We start from the raw sequence: 20,921 nt of genomic DNA, 5'->3' as shown, positions 1-20,921 counted from the left end.
TGGAACCATGAATTCTGCTGTTTACCAAAAAATCCTGAAGGAGAATGTCCGGCCATCTGTTCGTAACCTGAAGCTGAAGTGAACTTGGGGTCTGCAGCAGGACAATGATCCAAAACACACCAGCAAGTCCACCTCTGAATGGCTGAAGAAAACAAAATGAAGACTTTGGAGTGGCCTAGTCAAAGTCCTGACCTGAATCCTATTGAGATGCTGTGGCATGACCTTAAAAAGGCGGTTCGTGCTCAAACCCTCCAATGTGGCTCAATTACAACAATTCTGCATAGATGAGTGGACACATTCCTCCACAGCGCTGAAACAGACTCCTTGCAAGTTATCGCAAACGCTTGATTGCAGTTGTTGCTGCTAAGGGTGGCCCAACCAGTTATTAGGTTTAGGGGGCAAACACCTTTTCACACAGGGCCAGTTAGTCTTGGATTTTGTTTTCCCTTAATAATAAAAACCTTCATTTAAAAACTGCATGTTGTGTTATCTTTTCCTAATATTAAAATTTGTTTGATGATCTGAAACATTAAAGTGTGACAAACATGCAAAAAAATAAGAAATCAGGAAGGGGGCCAACACTTTTTCACACCACTGTGTGTGTGTATATATTTACACATTATATATATATTTTTTGTGTGTGCTTAATATTTTCTGTGAAAGCCAGAAAAAATAATAAATTCATGTTTTTATTCAGTAAGTGACAGACACTTTTAATTTTAAAACTTAAAAAAAAAACAAAAAAAACTTAAAGGATAATAGGAATTCAGCTTCATCAAAGGAATACGTTGCATTTTAAAATATATAAAAATAGAAAACCGATCTTTTAAATTGCAATACTATTTCACAACACTGTTTTTACTGTATTTTTGATTAAATAAATGTAGTCTTGTTAAGCCTTCTTTTAAAACAGTAAATAAAAAAAAACTTGAAAATCTTAAAGTTTTACTTCAAAATATATATTTCAATCCAAAACATTTCATAAATTGTCTTAGGTTTACTAAATAATATATAAAGAAAATGTAGTCTATTTTTAAGACTATTTAAGATCACTACAATACAGTAATGTGAAAATTATTATTTGTTTTAATTACATAACATTAATTTATTTTGAGTTAAATATAAACTACGTGTTATTTTCTAAAAACAAAAATCTATGTAACATCAATTAAACCAGCAAGTTTGTTTTAGGAGCACTGACCTGTGTATTTTGTAATCCCAGGGGACACACTTCTTCATAATTTTCAGCACATCATCATCAGCATCACGGCAATGTATGACAAGAGGCTTACCGAGAGCGACGGCCAACTGCAACTGCCGTTCAAACACCTTGACACACAAAGAAACTGTGAGAAATAATATATTTTAATTTGATATAAAAATATTTGGAAGTAATCATCCTGTCTGGCATACCTCTTTCTGCTTCCATGAGTTGGTGGAATTCTTATACGAGTAATCCAAACCGATCTCTCCGAATGCAATGGCCTTAGGGTGACGCATAGCACCCATGATGCTTTGCTCATAAGCGTGGTTATACTCCTTGGCAAAATGCGGGTGGCACCCAAAGGCTCCCCACACTTTCTCCTCTCCTAGTAGCCCTTCCCAGATAGCCTCTTTCTCTGTGATTCGTGGGTTGCAGAAGTCTGCGATGCAGCCCCTAAACTCCTTTGGGAAAGTACTTGCATACATGCTCCGAAACTTTCGGAAACTTCCCCAGAAACCCAACTTCCCATAGAGCATGTCAAGGTGACAGTGCGTGTCAATGAATCCTGCAGAATCTGCTTGTGAGTAGTTCAAATCTGACAGCCAGAGAGGCTCCGAGCCAAGAGACATCCTGCGAGTGGCACCGTCCCCAGCAAGGAGCATCGGTGAGGATGCATAAATATTTGATTCTGAAGTCCTGCGTGTAGTAAGATGCGAGTAATCCCAGTAACCAGGTGTATATGAGGCGGAGGCAAAGGTTCTGAGCCCGGGGAAAGCATCGACCAGTGGAGAAGAGCTGATGATAGACTCTTGTAATTTGAGGGACCGTCTGACTGTCCTACAAGGCGTGTAGTTCTTGGGTGGCTCGAGGTCAGAGGCTGTATTCTGAGGTGAATGCTCTGACAAATACTCCACACCCCTAGCTGGGACGGTTGGGAAACTGTTATCCACTTCTGACTCCGGTTTCCACAGAGCTGGAGGGAATGTTGAAGGCTTTAAAGCTGGTGATAAAGAGTAAGGATGGCATTCCAAAGCTGGAAGAGTGTCACTATAGTCCACAAACTCACATTCCTTTTTAAGCTCAGCTGTTTGTCGCCTCTTTGTTTTGAAAGACTCATCCTGTGAGAAAACTTCCACCTGCTCCGAGTCCTCAACATCTGACCAATCCGGTGATTCTGGACGCTTTAGGATCACACTCTGTACATAGAGACAAAGTCAGTAGCAATTCTCTTAAAATACATTTATAATTGTGCAAAATAGCCATGCTTTAAAACCAGCATTTATTTTTTAAATATAATTTTTTTGTCTTTACTGCTACTTTTGATCAATTTAATGCATTGCTGCTGAACAAACACATTGAATTTATTAAAAAAACCTTATTCATTACCCTGGTGTCCAGCTTTATTTCTGTCCCATCATCTTCTGTGTCTATGAACTCCAGTGGAGGAGGCTTGCCATCTGTAGTCACGATCAGTTGTTCAATCTTCTCACTGAATGAGCAGCAGTCAAGCTCAGATGTGCTTTCCTCCTCAACTGCCTTTATAAGCTTGTCTGGGGTTTTCTTTGCAGATAGACTTTTAGGCCCACCAATTGATGACGTTTTGTTCGCATTCCCCATCGCATCATTCAGCGCTTTGAGGAGAATGACTTTCTGCCCTTCTTCTAGACTCCTGCATTTCTTTCCAGCATAAGGAGGTGAAGGTCCAACAGAGGACTGTTGTCCTGAAACAGTGTCCTATATGTCACAGACAAAACACAAATACAGTGAAATATTTGCCATTTTTAAATACAGACAGTACACAAATTTATCATTCATTTATTATTTATATTATTACTTACCTCACCAGGACTGTTTTTTTTCAACAGTGCTCTGTGGCATCCAGTCAGTTTTAAGCATACTTTGGGTGTACTGCCTGGGGTGCTGAGACACATGTTCTCCATGACGCCCAGTCCAGCTGACCCAGTAGATGTGTTCAGGCCAGGAGAGCCAACCTCTCTTATACCACCATCCTGATCATCTCCATCCCAGCATGTTGGCTGTGCCACACCCACACTGTTCTTCATGAGCTTTCTGGGGGAGTCCTTGGACTTATTCAGCCATGTAAACTTAACCTTTTCCCTTTTGCGGTTCATCGTACTAAGACCTTGAAAAAAAAGAAAAGGAAATGTATACATAAAATGCATAGATCAAAAATGAGAAACACAAACTGGTGCAGCCTTTATAAGCCCTATTTGAGATGGATTTATTTGCAGGTTCTTTGAGAAAACGGAAAACAAGCCAAAACACTGTCTGTGTTTAAAAACTCCACGGTCCCTGCAGGTTAGCTAACAATTTTAAAAACACATCGATGTCATTTTAATTCTTGTATTTATTTTTATACATGAATAAAGAAAAAGCAACCTGTATACGATGTAAAACACGTTAACATGTATATTCAAAGAGCTATTAGTTAATTACACATGCTAATAATTAGCAAAAGCCTCATGTCTGGACTAAAACTGTGACCACAAGCGTCAGAGCACATAACGACGATCACAGGAACGGTAAACAGTCTAAAAATGCGTAATAGTGTTGATTAAACACGATTCAGTCCAAGCAACGACAAAGTTAATATTACAAACCTTAAGGCCTGTACGGATGAAGAAAGTTCAGGTGGATCACGTGCGTTTGTGATTAGCGATGCGTTGGTTCCCTCCTGCCAACACTCAACATCTTACTGGACCCTAGGCCTAGACAGCATTGCATGGTGGTGAACGCTTAGTTTGAGACGTACTAAGTATGGAGTGTGCATATATCTAGCACGTATGTATGCTTTGAGGGGATAAGAAGAAAGGGAACGTTTAATTTGACTTACAAGTGCATTGTCGATTATAATTTTAGCTTTTTTTAACGGGTGTATACAGTGGTCGAATTGTAAAAAAAAAATGGGTTGGGTGTCCTGTGATTACAAATGATAACAAAATGTGTCTAATTTTTAAACACATTTTTATTTAACAAAAAATAAGCTTTATTAAATGAACTATGGTTTATGAGCTGTTTTCCTGACATTCAAAAGTTTTACCTTTTTTGTGGGGACATTTGGTCTTTCCAATGTAAGATAGGTTAAACCAGTGCACACACACACAAACTTGCATGCACATATCTGTGTGCCAAATGACATAAATAATGCCCCTTATTTAGTGGTGTGTGATATATTAACAAAAATGATATAATTGTATTTTTGGGGGGGGGGGTTGTTGTTGATAAAGATAATATTTTGCTGAGTGTGTTTTTGTGCTGGTTTAGCTAGGCTTGTTCTGGATAAATATATGAAGAGAAAAAAGATATTCAAAGTGTCTATTTTAATAAACGATTAATTGTATCCTTCAATCAAACGATTCTTTTCAAATGGCAGATTCTATTAGAATCGAGGGACTTTGAATCGAAGCAAATGTTTATGAATGGATCATTGAATAATTGGCTCACTAGATTCGTTCAAAAACAGATTCATTCAGGAAAGTGTTGCTCTGAGACGCTCAACAGGGGCCTGTTTTATAATACAGGTTTAACAAATAAACCAGGTTTATTTCAGTTAGTTTGACTTATTGTCAGTTGATTTGGTTCAATATAAGTCAGACTAACTGAAATAAGCGTGGCTTTGTTTGGAACTATTTTATTTACAAAACAGGAAAAAAGACAAAATGTGTCTAAAATGTAACTCAATCGATTAACTGTTTATTGAACTGCTGTATAAAATTAATTTAACATTGGCGATCTCAGACACGCGCTGATTCTTGTTTGATATTACTTCACTATATAATATAAAGATAAAAACTCACACATGGATATTTTTCTTTCATTATTTGAATTATAGAGTCGTTCTAAGTTACTGCATTCTAATAGTCTTCATCATGCAATTAATGATTTTGGACTCCAAGTCACTGACATACTTGATAATGTCAGCTAGCGTGAATTAGAACAGGATCAGTGGCGTAGTGGACAGGCGATAACCTCCCCATGCTGAGTTGCATGGTATCATGTATCGACGATAGCCAGGGATATTGTCAAAAGCATCAAATATTGGCAATATTAAGAGCATTTGGCATTTCCAATTATTTATTAGCAACCATATAAATACATATTAATTACTAATAAATGCTGGCTTGATGCAAAAGTCAGTAGTCTTATATAATTAGAATAGACACAGACATAATTAAAAACATTTAGTAAAAATTTTGTATTTTTTTTATTTACAAAGATTTTTCCAAATATGAGGCTGAAGAAAAAAAAAAAAAAAAAAGAGTAAAAGTATACAGAGAACTGTAATCAAAAAATATAATATTACAAGGCCTAACCACACAGTCACATAAAATCTGCATTCTGCAGTCAGTGAAACCTAAAGATACCTATGTTTAAAGAGTCCATTTGCTTAAGAAAATATTCCTCCTGATCTGAGGTTTGGCAACACTTTACACTGTTTTTTCTTTACAGTGCCAGACTATACTGTCCATTCATGGTGATGGTACACAGGCTTTCTTAGTAAATATGCCCTTATTCACATTCATGTTAATGTTCATATTTTCATCTGTTTAGCTATCCTCTGTTCTCCAGTAGCTTCTGTTCCACCCGCTGACTAATGCGTCGTAGATCGGCATGAATGCTGGGTCTCTGAGCAAGGTCATCTTGTAGGCAGCGGGCGATCTCCAACTGACGGATATCTTCTCTGGGCACCAACCGCCTCACAACTTGCAGACAGCGATCTCGCAATGTCAACACTGGTAAACAAATATAAAAGTCAATTTTAGATGAACAAAAATTCACATTCGCAGTTCGATTGCTAATTTACAAAATGACTGAATTGGTTATCAGTCTGAAAGAAATATGTATACCAGGCAATGTGATGTTGGCAATTGAGACTTGTCCATTTTCAAGGGGGGCTGGCAAATACATCTCTTTATTGTTGACTACCATTGGATCATCAGTTTCTGCATCCCGAAACATCCATGGATGTCCTGACAGAATCAGAAAAACAGTATGAGAAACTTTCATTCAAACAGATCATTGCACTACTTAAAGGGATAATTCATTGTGAAAATTCTGTCATTAATTACTCGTTCCAAACCCTTTACCCTCGTCAGTGACTTCTCTTATAAAACAGCATTTTTTTTAGGTGTAAACTCTAAAAATAGTTCAATCCAAAAGTATTGTTTAGTGTAAAACGTGATGAAGATTGGCAGATAGGCTGTCGATTCATTAAATAAGCTGTTTCCTCTAAAAAGCTGTTTATTCAGCATAGTGAAGCCTCTCCTCTATTGACATCCATTCAAAAAAAAAAACACAGCCTCTGGTCTCCTTTCCCATGTACTGCCAGACCAGAAGCATTAGCATTAGCTGTTACGCTTTTCGGGCTAATGGTTGCCGGCTTGTCTTCTAGTGGCTTTGGTGAAATGGAACACTCAATATGGCCGCTCTATCGAACGAGACCCTAGCTGCGTCCCAATTCGCATACTATCCATCCTAAATAGTATTCAAAATTAGAATTAGCATGTCCCAAATCGTAGTATGTTGAAATGAGTATTCCAAAGGTACCCGGATGGTTTACTGCTTCCGGTATAAATTCGAAGTGCAGATCCGTGCATACTCTTAACAGCTAATATTTCCCACAACACATTGCGCAGTGGACGAGGATTCAATTAGAACTACAAACACACATGAAAAGTGGTAAAAAAAACTACAAACATGGCAGATATGGAAGACCGAAAGACAGGCAGAGAAAGGGGTTTGAGTGATAAATAATCAATATCTAACCTCTTGAAAAAGTATTTATTTAAAGGCACAATATGTACGATTTTTTATTAAAATATCCAAAAGAGTAAAATGCACTGGACACATCTGAATATTTGGGTTAAACTGTTCTGGAACAGTGTTGTAAAAACAACTTAACCACTGATTTCTAGTCGTGTCCTCTTTTGGAAGGCCAAACAAAGTAGTTTCGCTTTCACAACGGGCGGGCTTGAGAACGGCGCCGGCCGGCAGATCTGACGAAGGAGCGTCCGGCGGGCTTGCGACAACCACATGTGACGACCCCGGGCTCATATGACCCCTTTAAATCCAGAGAAATAAGCAATTTTATATAGTGACACGGACCGTGTCCATAGTGTAATTGTGTCGCCTGCAAATGACGTCATAACCCCTCGATTTCCGGTTTTGTTTTGTAGAAAACATGGAAGCACCAAAGACTCTTTAATATGTTGTGCATTTTATTAGACCGATGACGACCACACAGAGTAGCATTAAAACAGAACTTTCAAATGTATCTAATATGATAAAACAGTGCTGCTTTACTCCACATACTCACGACCGGAAGGAGCGGAAGCGGTCGACTGTGGCATAATAAAAGCTCCGCTGCTTTCGAGCCGTGTGTCACGCACGTTCAGCGGCCTCATTTCGCGTCGACGGCTTTCAGCCTCACCCTGCTTCATTCTACTACATTAATAAATCTTTAGCTCATCCAGGAACATGATTTCTGCCCGAGTCCCGTCGGATTGCATCGGCTGTGGGGATGAAGATGACAACTCTCATGATTCCACACTCAGTCACGGTGTCATCAAACTACCCCTTTGTCTCTTTGTTTATTTTGAATACGCGCCCTCTAGCGGCGAAAATTACATATTGTGCCTTTAATGTTATTCGCGTTATATTTCAACTGCAGCAACACTGTGAACATTATAATGATACGTTTAGTCATTAACTTTTAAATGCACCATTATGCAAACATATGAGCAGAGTTCTCAGCATGATAGACCCGCGACTGGCAGATCAACGTGCCTCTTCATTTCTCTCCAATATGGTAGGAAATTAAATTAAACGAAATATGGATAATGTTAACTTTGACAAGATGATTGACAGTGCAGTTTCAATGGTGACAGGATGTATGTAACTAAGCAACAGAGCGTCCGTTAAAGACACAGTTATGACGAAATAGTATGTCCCAAAGCTTCTTCACAAAAATAGTACATACTTTTAGGGCAAAGTATAAGTAGGCGAATTGGGACGCAGCACCTGCCTTCTGAGCAAAAGAGCCAATGGACCTTTTTCACATTTCCGGGTTTCTCAGCAGCGGAAGTCGTCATAGTTGGGTTAACTTAAAGAGCAGTGAATTGGACAATACCGCAAATATATTTTTTGCATTCCCATTTGCTCAAATAGCAAAAGAAAAACTCCATGATAGTGTTTTCATGACTTTCTCAAAAAAATTGAGAGAGACTGATAACGGCAGTCAGAAGAGAGAACAATGTCAAATTTACCGTCCCTCCCATAGACGCTGCATTAGAAACACCCTCGCATTAGCATTACATTTTTTTGTAATTTGATGCAAAGGTGATATAATACAAAGAATAGTGTTATAAATGTGCATACATTTTTTTAAAATACAAATATGAAAAACATTCGAGGATTTACAATGCTGATGACCGTTAAATGCGTCATCACAGTCTTGTGAAAAGGGTCCACTGCTAATCAGTAAAGTCAACACATCACTGCAGCTGCCATTAGAAGTCCCGGTTGCTATAGAAACAGTCTGAGACGTGCACTTATGAGTAAAAATAAGCTTTTTTTATGCTATTTGAGCTAAATAAACAACATTTATGATACAGTTCTTGTCAGATTTCATTGGTGATTTCAAATATGAAATTTAATCCTAAAATTGGCGAACAGTTTTGGAGAATTTGATGTTTCCCCATTCAAAGTGATAGGAGCTGCACTTGCACGCCCGAGAGGCATTTCAAAGATGGCCGCCGACCAAGTGGAATTACTTGCCTTAAAGGAACACTCCACTATTTTTGAAAATAGGCTAATTTTCCAACTCCCCTAGAGTTAAACAGTTGAGTTTAACCGTTTTTGAATCCATTCAGCCGATCTCCGCTGCAGCTTAGCCAGGGCCGGAGTGGGACTCATTTTCAGCCCTGGAGTTGCATGCCTTAGACCGGACCACTTTTTTTTTTGTGCTGGCCTTTTCAGTGCTGCCTTTTGTGCTTTCTATTATGCATTTTCTTTGATCTATAATTTTTTTGAAAACTGACGTTTTGTTTTGTTTTTTGAACAAGGTGCCACTGTCAGGGGAGTAAGATAATTACATTATCATTAGGGTTGCCAATTAACTTCAGAAATGGAAAAAAAGGGACAATTGTGATTCTTTATCTTTTATACTTTAATAAAATAGTGTTTGTTCTTGTATTTTTGTAGAAAATAAGTGTTTATTCTTTAAGAAAATAAGGGACAGAATAAGGGATGTTCCAAATATTTGTACTGTACCATAATGTAGGCTGTCTGCATGCATGTAAAAAGTTCTCAGAAATAATCACAATTGTTTTGCTTAATTTGTGTACAATTATTCTAAAAAGAATTTTAATGTCATACAAAAAATGTCATCGGCCTGAGTAAATTGTACCAATATAGAATTGTGACTTCACATATCACAAGTGTATATAATTTAGGAGGTGAAAATACTGTGAAATGACAAATGGCATTTGAAATTTGAAAGCTAACAACTGATGAAACGTCAGTCAATAAAGCATTTTTAACAATGGCACTTAAAGTTTTGAACTAAAATATCATTACAACCATATAGCCTTTGAATGAATGAAAATGCATATTTTTCAATTAAAGAAAACTTAGAGAGTGTGGGCAGCTTCTGGTGCTTAGATTTGTAGGCCCTACTTCAATAATGAGGTGATTAATAGGCTAACTTCTGCCAACATAACCAACGTGACCACCTGCTTGCACAGGGAGTGCCTTCCGTTGGAAGTTACCTAGCTGGGGACTATTTTCAGGCACTGCGTAATATCATTGCACCTGCTGCACCCATGGTACCGCAGCAAAGTTCCTTGATTATTACGCCGGAATGAAAGTATAGTTCCTAGCCATATGGGCCTAGAAAATCGCAACTTTTCATTTTCCGTCGGTCTTAGTACACGATGTAACTACAGAAGGGTCGAGTTTTAAATAGGAAAAATATCGAAACTCTTTGGTCATTTTTGAGCAGATGCTAACGGTCTAATCAGATTCAATGATCTATGCTATGCTACAGCTAAAAGTGCTACCGCCAGACCCGGAGATCGGCTGAATGGATTCGAAAACGGTAAAACTCAACTGTTTAACTCTAGGGGAGTTGGAAAATGAGCCTATTTTCAAAAATAGTGGAGTGTTCCTTTAAAGGGACTTTGGAATTTTTGAATAAAGTTGTTATTTTTGTTTTCTTTGCGCACAAAAAGTATTCTCTAGCTTAATTTTTACGGTTGAACCACTGATGTCACATGGACCATTTTAACCATGTCATTACAACGTTTCTGTGCCTTGACCGTGGTTGGTCCCTTGCGGTCTATGGAGAGTCTCGGATTTCATCAAAGATATCTTAATTTGTGTTCCAAGATGAACGGAGATCTTACGCGTTTGGAACGACACGAGGGTGAGTAATTAATGACAGAATTTTAGGGTGAACTATCCCTTTAGCCCGTAATCTAGCACATAGACAATATCTTTCAGATATTCCTGTTTTGGCATGAATAGGTTAAAAAATAAACCATGAAACTAAAATGGAAATGTGTTCGAATCACTTACACTTGGGTCAGTTTAATGTTTTACGTAGTTTCAATTTAGAGATTAATAATCACTTATGGGGGGAAAACTCAGATGTGTCAAAGTACACTTTGTTAGTTCATGATATAAACCCAACACTTAGCTTTTCTGAACAGTTTGGTCTTGCCTGATGTAAAACACTTGTGTTGAGCCGTTTTGTTCATTAACTGGCATAAAAGGTGTAGCTAAACGTGTTATTTTCCAAATTGCAACAATAACTGTACGAACCCACATAAGTTGTCATTCTTCGCCCGGTGTACGGCTGAATATCAGCGTATGGCTGCGGCTCCCCGCGGAAGTTGATCCAGATGGGCTTCACGACTCGCGGACTGCAGTTACAGAACACCACACAGGCCGGTGTCCGGCTGACCAGAGATCGGACCAGCGGCAGCGCCTGCTGCCCCTCCGCAGACTCCTGAGGCATCGCCAAAGACAGAACAAGACTAATGCGAATAATACGAACAGCAAGCAAATAAATACACACACAAACTAACGTTAGATACGTTAAAGTTATCTTCTGAAAATATTAAACTCATGCGCCACGGCCCAAAGCATTGGGGAACGGAACGCGTACGTGACTGCCAACAACATTCATCTGTACAGCTTGTCGTCGTCGTTTGTTGTGATTGCGTAATCGTGAGAGCCAGTGAAGAAGACAGCGCGACTGTGTAGCAACACCTCCCTCTGGCGGTTTGTTCGGAAATGAAAACACGAGACACTATAGTAAAACATTACAGTATAAACTACAGTACTTCTCTCTCTCTTAAATGGCATATGAATTATGAAACAACAGACGTTTCAAACATTATGCTTCACTGTTGTCACATGACCTTACTTTAGCAAAAAGCTTAAAATTAATACCAGCAAATTAATTTATGACCCTCTCTGTGAAATCCAGGCTAAAGTCTCAAAATCTAATTATGAGATAACAAGCATCAACGTTTGATTTCAACCTTTAATTTCACTATGATTTCAATCTTTGACATGGTCTTAGTATTAAAGATCTCAAGGTTACATTTTCACAGAATGTTCTTTAGCTTATGAAGGATGATTTAATGTAAAGGACATGTTTCACAGCCAGGGTCACAATTATTTTCGATTTCTAATCCATTTTGTACACATATCCAAGTTTGTCTACAAATGTGTGATCAAACTATGGCTATGTTTGGATTAGAAGACTATTAATATTTGTACAGTATATACATGCAGTATCATTTTTAGTTAAGTGTTTTAAACAAAAATTTTGGTAACACATTACAATAGTCCCACTTGTTATCATTAACTAAAAATGAGCAATATGTTTGTAACAGGATTAATCTCATGTCCATTAAATAATAACAGATCATTTTATTTTAATAATATATTAGAAAAAGCAGAAATAAACATTAACCAAGATTAATAAATGCTTTAGAAATATTTTTTATTGTTGGTTCATACTCACTAATGTAGCTAATGTTAACATATGGAACTGTCCAAATTGAAATTTCCCTAAAGAAAAGATTAAACACGATGCAACATTTCAGAAGCGGTTTATTGGCGAGAATGTATCAGTACTGAACAGTATTTAATCTCTTGAACATTACAGATATGCAAGTCAGTGTGTATCATGTTTGTTTTCTTATTACAGCTATGTGTATAACTAAGAATGAGCATTTTTGTGTGCTGATTTTCTGTGTAAACCGTTTTTTGCACTCCATTTAATGAACATGTGAACAGAATCTTTATATTTTAGGAAGTTTCTCAATGCAGACTGTAGTTTCTCGGCATACCAATTCCGTTCTGGATACAGATTTTTGGCTCTCAACTCGACATATACATCATATCATCATTCAATTAAATGGTATCCAAATAAAACAAATATAAAGGATGAAGCAAAACAGAAACTTGAGAAATACAAAACACCCTTCGAGAATTGCTCTGGATATTGAGTCTAAATAACATAAAAGGTAACTCCCTGATATTTCCTTTATTATTCACCAACTGACCATTTTAGCCAGGAGTTGTGTGCCAAATGTACCCGACACAAGCACATGGGACATAGCATATGGGAAATGATTTAATTCAAGGAGTTTAGATCTTGTTTTGAAGAAGATGTCCAAGAGCATTTAACTGGTTGAGGTATTCTACATGATCGTTGATTATGTTGCTAAAAGTAGGCATGAAAAAACTTTCTGTCAGACTAAATGAGATCATCACACTTTGGTGTTAGAGATTTGACCCTATTTGAACACAATACTCATAAACATCCAAACAAGATAACACCTTGCTTAACTGTTATCTAGGCAGTAATAATGAAGAAATGATGGATGGTAAATTAAGTGCATTACAACAGACTGTAATATCTTAAAGAGCCCATCTGGTATGATATTGCACGTATCAGGCTGTTATTTACACAGCACGAGGTGTGTGAAGGCAACAACTTGCATTCTGTTGTTCTTTCTACTCCTGTATCTTATGCTACCCTGTCCCCTTTTCTTTCCTCTCCCTGTTCATGCACACATCTACACATATAAACTCACAAACACACTTTCTCTCTCTCTCTCTGGGTGAGGTTTTGGGGTGACAGAAGAGACCCCTGGGGGAGCATATGCTTGTGGGCTTTAGGGTTAAAGGTCACAAGTAATGCTCAGATCACATTACAGGCACAGCAAGCGTGACCCCTCGACACCCTCCTCGCCCTGTGGGATTGTCGGTAAGAGGGCAGAACGAGTCAAACCCCAGAAACGAGGTGGACTCAGATCTTTTTTTACTGCTGAGAACTTCCAGCCCATATGAGAGCCACAGGTTCTGCACTGAGCAATTGTCCACGCATACCTAAGCCAAGAAATAAATGTAATTATACATGAAAATCTATCCAAATTCAAATGATCCAACTTTTTAATGTACAAAAGCTTTGACTCTCACCCTGGAAACCAACTATGCAGTGTGGAAGGTCGTCCAATCAGGTTGAGGTTGTTGGCCTTGTAGACTGTAAGCGTCTCGTGAACATAACCATGTGGATTCACATATGCTGCCATTGGCCCATACAGAGATAGACTAAAAACAGAGGAGTGCTGAATGAGTATTTGCTTTCATTTCAATCTTAAAAGGAAAGATCACCCAAAAAATGTTTAAGTCTTTCATCATTTACTCTTGGCTTAAGTCGCTTAAACCTCCCAGTTCACTATAATTGTCAAATCTGAGAGCTACAATGAAGGGAGATGATGACTTGATGTAAACTTTGTTATTTTTCTCAAATAAAGCTATCATATGGTTTTAGAAGACTTGGAAATGGAAGTACCAACAGACATTTGTTTCCACATTGTGATGTACATTAGAGTAAAATGGATTATCGAGGAAGAAAAAGTGTAGGGTGAGGACTTGGGTTCTATCCATCGGCTGTCGATTAAGCTTGTAGTCGATTATAAGAAAGTCTGTAGTTACTGTATAAAATTTAGTTAAAAATGTTTATATGCATGAATGAATTGTTCACAATAAAATCAACAACATGCATTTAGAAAATAAGATGGGGTGAATTTTTATTTCCTGTTGACTTTAATGGATTATATGACCACTTTCATGTTGCTTTATTTTCTTCATTGGAGCTTGACACACTTTGGTGCCTTGAATCACCATCCATTTGTATGACATGAGGGTGAATAAATGATGATAGAAAGTAATTTTTTTGTGATCACATAAAAATGAACATTTCTTTCATTATTTACTCACCCTCAAGAGTTTTTGTGGTGAACGCAAAAGAAGATATATTGAAGAATGTGAGTCCCCATTGACTTTCATAGTATTTTCCCCATACTATTGAAGTCAACGAGGACCAACAACTGTTTGGTTACCCACATTCTTCATAACATCTTATTCTGTGTTCAGCAGAAGATAAAAACTTATACAGGTTTGAGTAAATTATAACAGAATTTGCATTTTTGGTTGAACTGTCCTTTTAATATTTTAAGTGTGACTAAATTCTCAGTGTTTTAAAAGTTATTGTCTGACCTGAAGATCTCATTCTTGCTAGTTATCTCTGTATCCTGGCACTGTTTACAGCAGAGAGAGGTGCACTGTAAGGAAACATGAAGTGGAAACATTTTTTTAGTTTTTTTCACAATATTACAATGCATAAAACAAACTCCTGGACAAAAAGAGAGACTTACATAAACATTTATAGACAGAGGCAACCATAAACATACACACCCTGTCCATGATGTCCAACTCACAACGCAGTCTCTGGATGGCACTGCCAATCTTCAGTAGCTGCAGTCGCAGAGCATCATCTATTGGTAGGCACGCGGCCACCCTGTATGAGAAATCTGCAGGAAGAGAGACACTCTAACTACTTGACTGTGTGTGTGAGCATCTGTGTGCCTGAACCCAGTGTGTACCTGTGGGATTCGTAGGCAGGGACTCGTCTTTGAGGTTTTCATCCCATTCATGGAGTTGTTTCTTTACTCTGCTCATGAGAGTTTTCTAGAGAGAAACACATACACAAGCATCAGTGCTAAAATGTTGTCACTGTTATTATAAAAATGCTGATGATTTTTTTCAATTATACATTTTCAGAAACATTTGTCAAAAGTACTGTTCATTTCTAAGTGGGAAAAAAAGAAATCATACCTTTAAGGCTTACTATGCAAAATTAGCATTTGAAAAATGTATAAAGTAAAATGTATAATATAATAAAATGAATAATAAGGAGATCAAACTCACAGAGTCATATAAGGCATACACCCAAGGAGGCCATGAGGTCATACTAGCACAATGAATCTTCTTCTGTGAAAAAAAGTGAGAAAATTAGAGCATATTACATATTAAGCTAAATATATGTTACTTGTGACTTACAAGGATGACTCAACATTTTAAAAGTTAATATATTTTGCGATGGCAAAACAATAAAAAAACAAAATAACTGTGATTCCAGAACGTTTAAGAACTGTGTGTTCTTTAATAAAAAACAATAGTTAATGAGTAGGAAAATCATTTACATCAGTTACCTGTCTACAGATCTGGCTGCACCGGTCCTGCGGTGATGTTGATTGTGAGCGTTTGATCTGTGGTGTTTGTGTTTGTAAGCGGGGCAGGTATTGCAGTGCACATAAAGGGTCTGGCAGAATCCTCTCAGGTAAAATCTGTACTTTTGCCTGACGAATCCTGCAAAAACAAAAAATGTGTGCGTATGGCAGTGTCTCTTTCACATTCCATTCCTGAATTCAATGAAAAATAGCATGGTGGTTTATTACTACAGTACATTTTGTGGACGGCACATTGTAGTACCTAGTGAAAGCATGTGTATTGCCCTACCCATCTGCTTGTGTGCGTATTTCATGCACTCTGAAGCGCTGGCGTCCAACAGCTTTGATCTTCACGGTCTCTATGCCGTACTCCTGTTCTTCACGAAAAGCATAGATCTCTGCAGTCGTCCCAAACTCTGCTTTTATCTCCACTCCACTCGCATCAGGACTGGGAGAGATAGAAACACGTCAAACTGCAAAGTGCATGTAGAAATGTAAGAAATATAAATACACCTGCAAACCCTCCACTGCAACCTGCTTGGATAATGTTCTCGAAAAAGAATCAAAGGTATGTGATCATTAATATGGAGTAGTTATTATTCTGCACCTTGTGTCTGTTGATACCTGTGTGCAAGCACTGCAAACGTGCGGTCTTGGCTTATGAGGTTGCGAAACATGCTGACCTCCTGTGGTCGGAAAAGCTGCAAGGGTAGCGTCTGACCTGGGATCAGAATGAGTGTGACGTGGGGAAGAACTGGCAGATTCTGCACACTGTCCTCATCATGCAGGGTACGGCCATGAAACTCCTCCATGTCTGAGCCCAGATACTTCACAACATACACACAAACATAGACAAACATGCAAAAAGAGATTGCGATTATATATAGCAATACTTTGACCATCAGCTACTTGCATATTATGTGCATGCTAATGAATTCAAAATGTATCAATAAGGTGCTATATACTTAAAATGATTTTAAACATATTAGCCTCAGGTCAGGTCACATGACTGCTGTTTAAATTAGTGCTGTCAAAAGAATTAATCCCGATTAATCGCATCCAAAATAAACGTTTTTGTTTACATAATATATGTGCGTGTACTGTGTATGTTTATTATGTATATATAAAGACACACATACAGCATATATTTTGAAAATATTTACGTGTATATATTTATATTCATATAAATTATATATAAATATATTTAATATATAAATGTAAGACATTTTTCTTAAATATATACAGGCATGGGCGTGTATTTTATTTATATATACATAAATATACACAGTACACATATATTATGTAAACAAAAATGTATTTTTGACAGCACTAGTTTAAATGTACTGTTGACAGATGACACTCACAGCGTGTGAAGTTGGTAGACTCGTGTCAAAGTTTATAATACTTGGCTTTTCTGCATCCTCACCATCTCGATCCTCAGTCTCCATGTCATCCTCTTCTTCCTCTTCATTTTCTGTAGAAAAACAGAAAGATTAGAGCTAAAATATAATTTCACTTATCCCAATAAACATCACATCATGTTTATTCATTTAGGACAGAAGAGAACTGGTCCCCCAAACTGAGTCTGGTTTCTTTCAAGGTTTTTTCCCTCCATCTCTGTCACCTCATGGAGTTTGGGTTCCTTTCCATCCTGTCTTTGACTTGATTAATTGGGGTCTAACAGACACTTAATACTCAATAATATATGATTGATTTAACAGAACTGACACTATTGGATGACAACAAAATTTCAACTAAATCATGAATTTTGCAACATCAACACTGGTATTAAACTGAATTGAATTCCTGTTTAATATGAAGCTGCTTTGAATCGATCTATATTGTATAAAACACTATAAAAAATAAAGGTGACTTCACTTGACTTATTATTTACTGTATTCCTTTTAGCATTCATTTTGTCAACTACATCAACATTTACAACCCATTTCAATTTACTTTCGATTTTAATCATACAGAGTCATTTGAGGAAAACCGGGCATGCATAAAGCCATTAATAAGCAAAGTGCAAGCAAATATCTCATCTGGATAAATAACACAATGATTATAATAACGAATGTCTGTTGACAATACAATAAAACAACAAAATGCGTGCACGCTTCACTCAACAATGTTGCAGTTATTAAGGCTACAGCAACGAAACGTGTCGCAGAATATCGTTACTAATCAAGTGTTTTACATAACAGGTGTACGCAGACACTTGAAGTTCGTAGAGAAGCCCCCTTGTCAGCTGCGGATCTGGATCTGTTAGTAAAGATCTCCCTGCATGTTCTGAGGAGGATATTAAGCTGGCATGCTTTTGATACTACTATATACTCCGTGTTTATTAGGAAACTAGCAGGCATACGTACCTGGCAGGAGTTGTAGTTGGTTGCCCATTTCGTCGTTAAGGTTGTTGTCGCCTCCGCCCCTCTCAGCAGCCATAGCCGTGTGTTTACAATCCGCTCTCAACAAGCGCAGCACTACCGTGAAGAGATATGTGGGGGAAAACACACAGCGCCCTCATGTGAGTGGATGTCAGTGCTCCAGTGATTTTGACTCATTCTAGTGAAAATCGAATCTTTTTAATAAATTCACTAAAAATATCCATTTAGTTGCGTTTTCAACAGATCAAACCATTATACCAGTAGATGGCGACAAGTTGTGTGGGTTAGAGAATCGTTTAATCAAACTAATTCATTACAGGCAAACCAAGGAAATCTTCTTGTTATGCTAAATTAAAATTTCGAGGCTCTAGAACAGGGCTGTCCAAACTCGGTCCTGGAGGGCCGGTGTCCTGCAGCGTTTAGCTCCAACTTGCCTCAACACACCTGACTGGAAGTCTCTATGCCTCGTAAGAGCTTGATTAGCTGGTTCAGGTGTGTTTAATTAGGGTTGGAGCTAAACTCTGCAGGACACCGGCCCTCCAGGACCCCTGCTTTAGAAGGAGCTTATTCCTCCACAAAGTGAACTTCTGAACACAAGAACGAAACGAGATGCCGCCTTGCTCGTTTATTTCGTGAAAAAAATCCTTTTTTTTTTCTTTCGAACAAATCTTTTAAGTGAACGAATCGTCGTGCACGAAATAAACGAGCAAGTCGGCTTTTTTTCGTGAAAAGAATCGTGTTCGTTAGCAGGTACGATACCGCATCGAAACGTTGAGTTAGCATAATTGTTTGTTTGTTAATCGCAATTAGACTTATTTCTTTTGGGAGTGCTGGGTGTATTAGTATCATATTTTGGTAAGTCTGCTGATATTTATGAATTTCTTTCTTTCTGAAACCCTGTAAGCTCCAAAGTGCCATTGTATTTAAATTATGTAAATCAAGCATCATCAATTGAAAACTTTAACTCTCAAAATTCTTGCTTTGAAACCCATTTTAAAATCAAACATTGCATTACCATGAAAATGGTACATCAATATCATGTTACAAAATGTTTTCATTCATGAATTATAAAAATTTAAGTTTGGATCGTGCACTTTCACGTCTATGTTCAAAAATGTGAGTGACAGTTAAGGGGTTAATGTGATGAACTACACCTGCGGTTGCTCTGCTAGGACACCTGTGTAAACTTGAGGAGTGGATTGATTAAAAAAAAAGTGAAATGTGTTTGTGCACAAATGTGCAAGTAAATAAATGTGACATTACTCCTAAATATAACTTAATTGTTTTTTTTTGTTTTCTAGTACATTCACTTTGCATTTAAATGTTTTGAAAAGTGTATTTATGTTCTTGTTTATTATTCTTATTTGCTTCTCAGTTGGATGATGGCTACAGCAGAGCATTTATGCATAGTACTGCTGTTATGTGGGTGTGCCTGTACTTGTTTGAGTGACTATTACTCACTGCTTGGAGTTTCTTGCTCAGCATCTTCAAGAGAGATCAAGAAAGCATTTCACAGGCTGGCCCTTAAACACCATCCTGATAAAAACCAAAGTCCTAATGCACAGCAGATCTTCACACACATTGCTCAAGGTGTGTGTTTGGATGTAAAAGTATAAAAAAAATATTTGCTATATTACTGAAGTATTTCATGATTGATTTGGTTCAATTTTTCCTCCAGCTTATGAGGTACTATCTGACAGAGAGAAGAGACGAGTCTATGATCAAATGGACCACTTAACTAACCCTGATCAGGCCAGGGAGGGAAAGTTCAAGAAAGAAGATATGGACCGCAATCCCTTTGTCGATAAAGGGACATTTCATAGTAAAAGGGGTTTCCAGCATTTTAGTTTAGAGGAGCTGCTTCATTCACTGCGGATGGATGATGAATTCTTTATGGGCGAACAACCTGGTTATGAAGGATGGAGTTTTATTTTTGGGCCTGAGGATGATGATGATGAAACGATCCTCCTCGGTGATCTTTTCAACATGCTTTAATGTCAAGGGTTTGTGTATCTTGACCACATTGAGTTAATATATTTATTAATTACATTTAAATAGCTTTTAAAGTGCTTTGCATATTTATCTTGCTGCTATGTTTATTAAATAAAACTTCAATTTAAACACAATCTCTGCATAATTGTCATATTATTCTATAGAGAATGCCGTTTTAATCTTAAGTGATGTTTGTTTTTAATTGAATAATTTTAAGAACATTCATTTCCAAAGATAGCAAGCTTCGGCGAGTCACCAACACAAGTTAATAAAGCTTATATCCCACTTTTCAATCAATGTTACAGTTCATAGAAATTGATATGGATTTTAACACAGAGCTTTACCTACTGCAAATAACTATATGTTAAGACACTAATTCTTTTTCAGAAATTATGAACCATAAATGTTAAAATTCCCTTCCTTATCTGTTTACAGTTGATATTTCCTTGTCAGTTCCTCAACTCTTCTTACTGGTTGGACTGTTTAGAAACGCCTCACAATATTGAGCAAAAGTAAGTTGCTTAGAAATGTGTTTCATTGCTGCTATGAGTTCTCCAGTCAGAGCTGATGCATTAGCTAAAATATAATATGAAATCCTGCTTCAACACATCATTGACTGGTAAACACAATTGTATTTGCAGTGAAAACTGAACACACACACACACACTGATGTATGATCAAAAGGACGGAAGCTCAGATAACAGAATCCTTGATAAATGTTCAAGC

The 20,921-nt window shown here is 37.5% G+C and overlaps 4 protein-coding genes across 8 annotated transcripts in view; 1 reads left to right on the top strand and 3 right to left on the bottom strand.

Moving 5' to 3' along the window:
• Positions 1 to 3,990, bottom strand: part of LOC107585107 (putative deoxyribonuclease TATDN2) — a 7,371-nt gene extending 3,381 nt beyond the window's left edge. The window contains exons 1-6 of one of the 3 annotated variants that reach the window (XM_016271971.1): positions 3,605 to 3,788; positions 3,043 to 3,347; positions 2,591 to 2,938; positions 2,271 to 2,400; positions 1,414 to 2,177; positions 1,202 to 1,329 (exon numbers count right to left, since the gene is read on the bottom strand). In XM_016271971.1, the coding sequence (XP_016127457.1) occupies positions 1,202 to 1,329; positions 1,414 to 2,177; positions 2,271 to 2,400; positions 2,591 to 2,938; positions 3,043 to 3,347; positions 3,605 to 3,632 (1,703 nt within the window). In that variant the 5' untranslated portion in view covers positions 3,633 to 3,788. Of the gene's footprint in view, positions 1 to 1,201; positions 1,330 to 1,413; positions 2,401 to 2,590; positions 2,939 to 3,042; positions 3,348 to 3,604; positions 3,789 to 3,825 lie in introns of those variants that run through there. The other 2 variants (XM_016271970.1, XM_016271969.1) reach the window with 2 other exon arrangements.
• Positions 3,991 to 5,491: 1,501 nt separating this feature from the next.
• Positions 5,492 to 11,455, bottom strand: vhl (von Hippel-Lindau tumor suppressor). Its single transcript, XM_016271968.1, has 3 exons — positions 11,048 to 11,455; positions 6,073 to 6,195; positions 5,492 to 5,958 (listed from the first exon to the last, which is right to left on the bottom strand). The coding sequence occupies exons 1-3, from the start codon at positions 11,241 to 11,243 to the stop codon at positions 5,777 to 5,779; spliced, it is 501 nt and encodes a 166-aa protein (XP_016127454.1). The 5' UTR covers positions 11,244 to 11,455; the 3' UTR covers positions 5,492 to 5,776.
• Positions 11,456 to 12,338: 883 nt separating this feature from the next.
• crbn (cereblon) lies at positions 12,339 to 18,631 on the bottom strand. Its single transcript, XM_016271964.1, has 12 exons — positions 18,462 to 18,631; positions 18,189 to 18,299; positions 17,184 to 17,293; positions 16,444 to 16,646; positions 16,109 to 16,267; positions 15,802 to 15,958; positions 15,518 to 15,580; positions 15,193 to 15,277; positions 15,005 to 15,120; positions 14,807 to 14,871; positions 13,724 to 13,855; positions 12,339 to 13,633 (listed from the first exon to the last, which is right to left on the bottom strand). The coding sequence occupies exons 2-12, from the start codon at positions 18,259 to 18,261 to the stop codon at positions 13,456 to 13,458; spliced, it is 1,341 nt and encodes a 446-aa protein (XP_016127450.1). The 5' UTR covers positions 18,262 to 18,299; positions 18,462 to 18,631; the 3' UTR covers positions 12,339 to 13,455.
• LOC107585105 (dnaJ homolog subfamily B member 9) lies at positions 18,256 to 20,249 on the top strand. Of its 3 annotated transcripts, none has more exons than XM_016271965.1 (3): positions 18,256 to 18,343; positions 19,579 to 19,793; positions 19,882 to 20,249. In XM_016271965.1, the coding sequence occupies exons 1-3, from the start codon at positions 18,315 to 18,317 to the stop codon at positions 20,196 to 20,198; spliced, it is 561 nt and encodes a 186-aa protein (XP_016127451.1). In that variant the 5' UTR covers positions 18,256 to 18,314; the 3' UTR covers positions 20,199 to 20,249. The 3 variants fall into 3 exon arrangements, with proteins under 3 accessions (XP_016127451.1, XP_016127453.1, XP_016127452.1); XM_016271967.1 differs by lacking the exon at positions 18,256 to 18,343 and adding an exon at positions 18,725 to 18,953; XM_016271966.1 differs by lacking the exon at positions 18,256 to 18,343 and adding an exon at positions 18,725 to 19,058.
• The last annotated feature ends 672 nt before the right edge of the window (positions 20,250 to 20,921 follow it).

This window comes from Sinocyclocheilus grahami, unplaced genomic scaffold (genome assembly GCF_001515645.1).
Source record: "Sinocyclocheilus grahami isolate Dianchi unplaced genomic scaffold, SAMN03320097.WGS_v1.1 scaffold67.1, whole genome shotgun sequence".
Classification (NCBI taxonomy): domain Eukaryota; kingdom Metazoa; phylum Chordata; class Actinopteri; order Cypriniformes; family Cyprinidae; genus Sinocyclocheilus; species Sinocyclocheilus grahami.
This window is presented reverse-complemented; position numbering and strand designations above follow the sequence as displayed.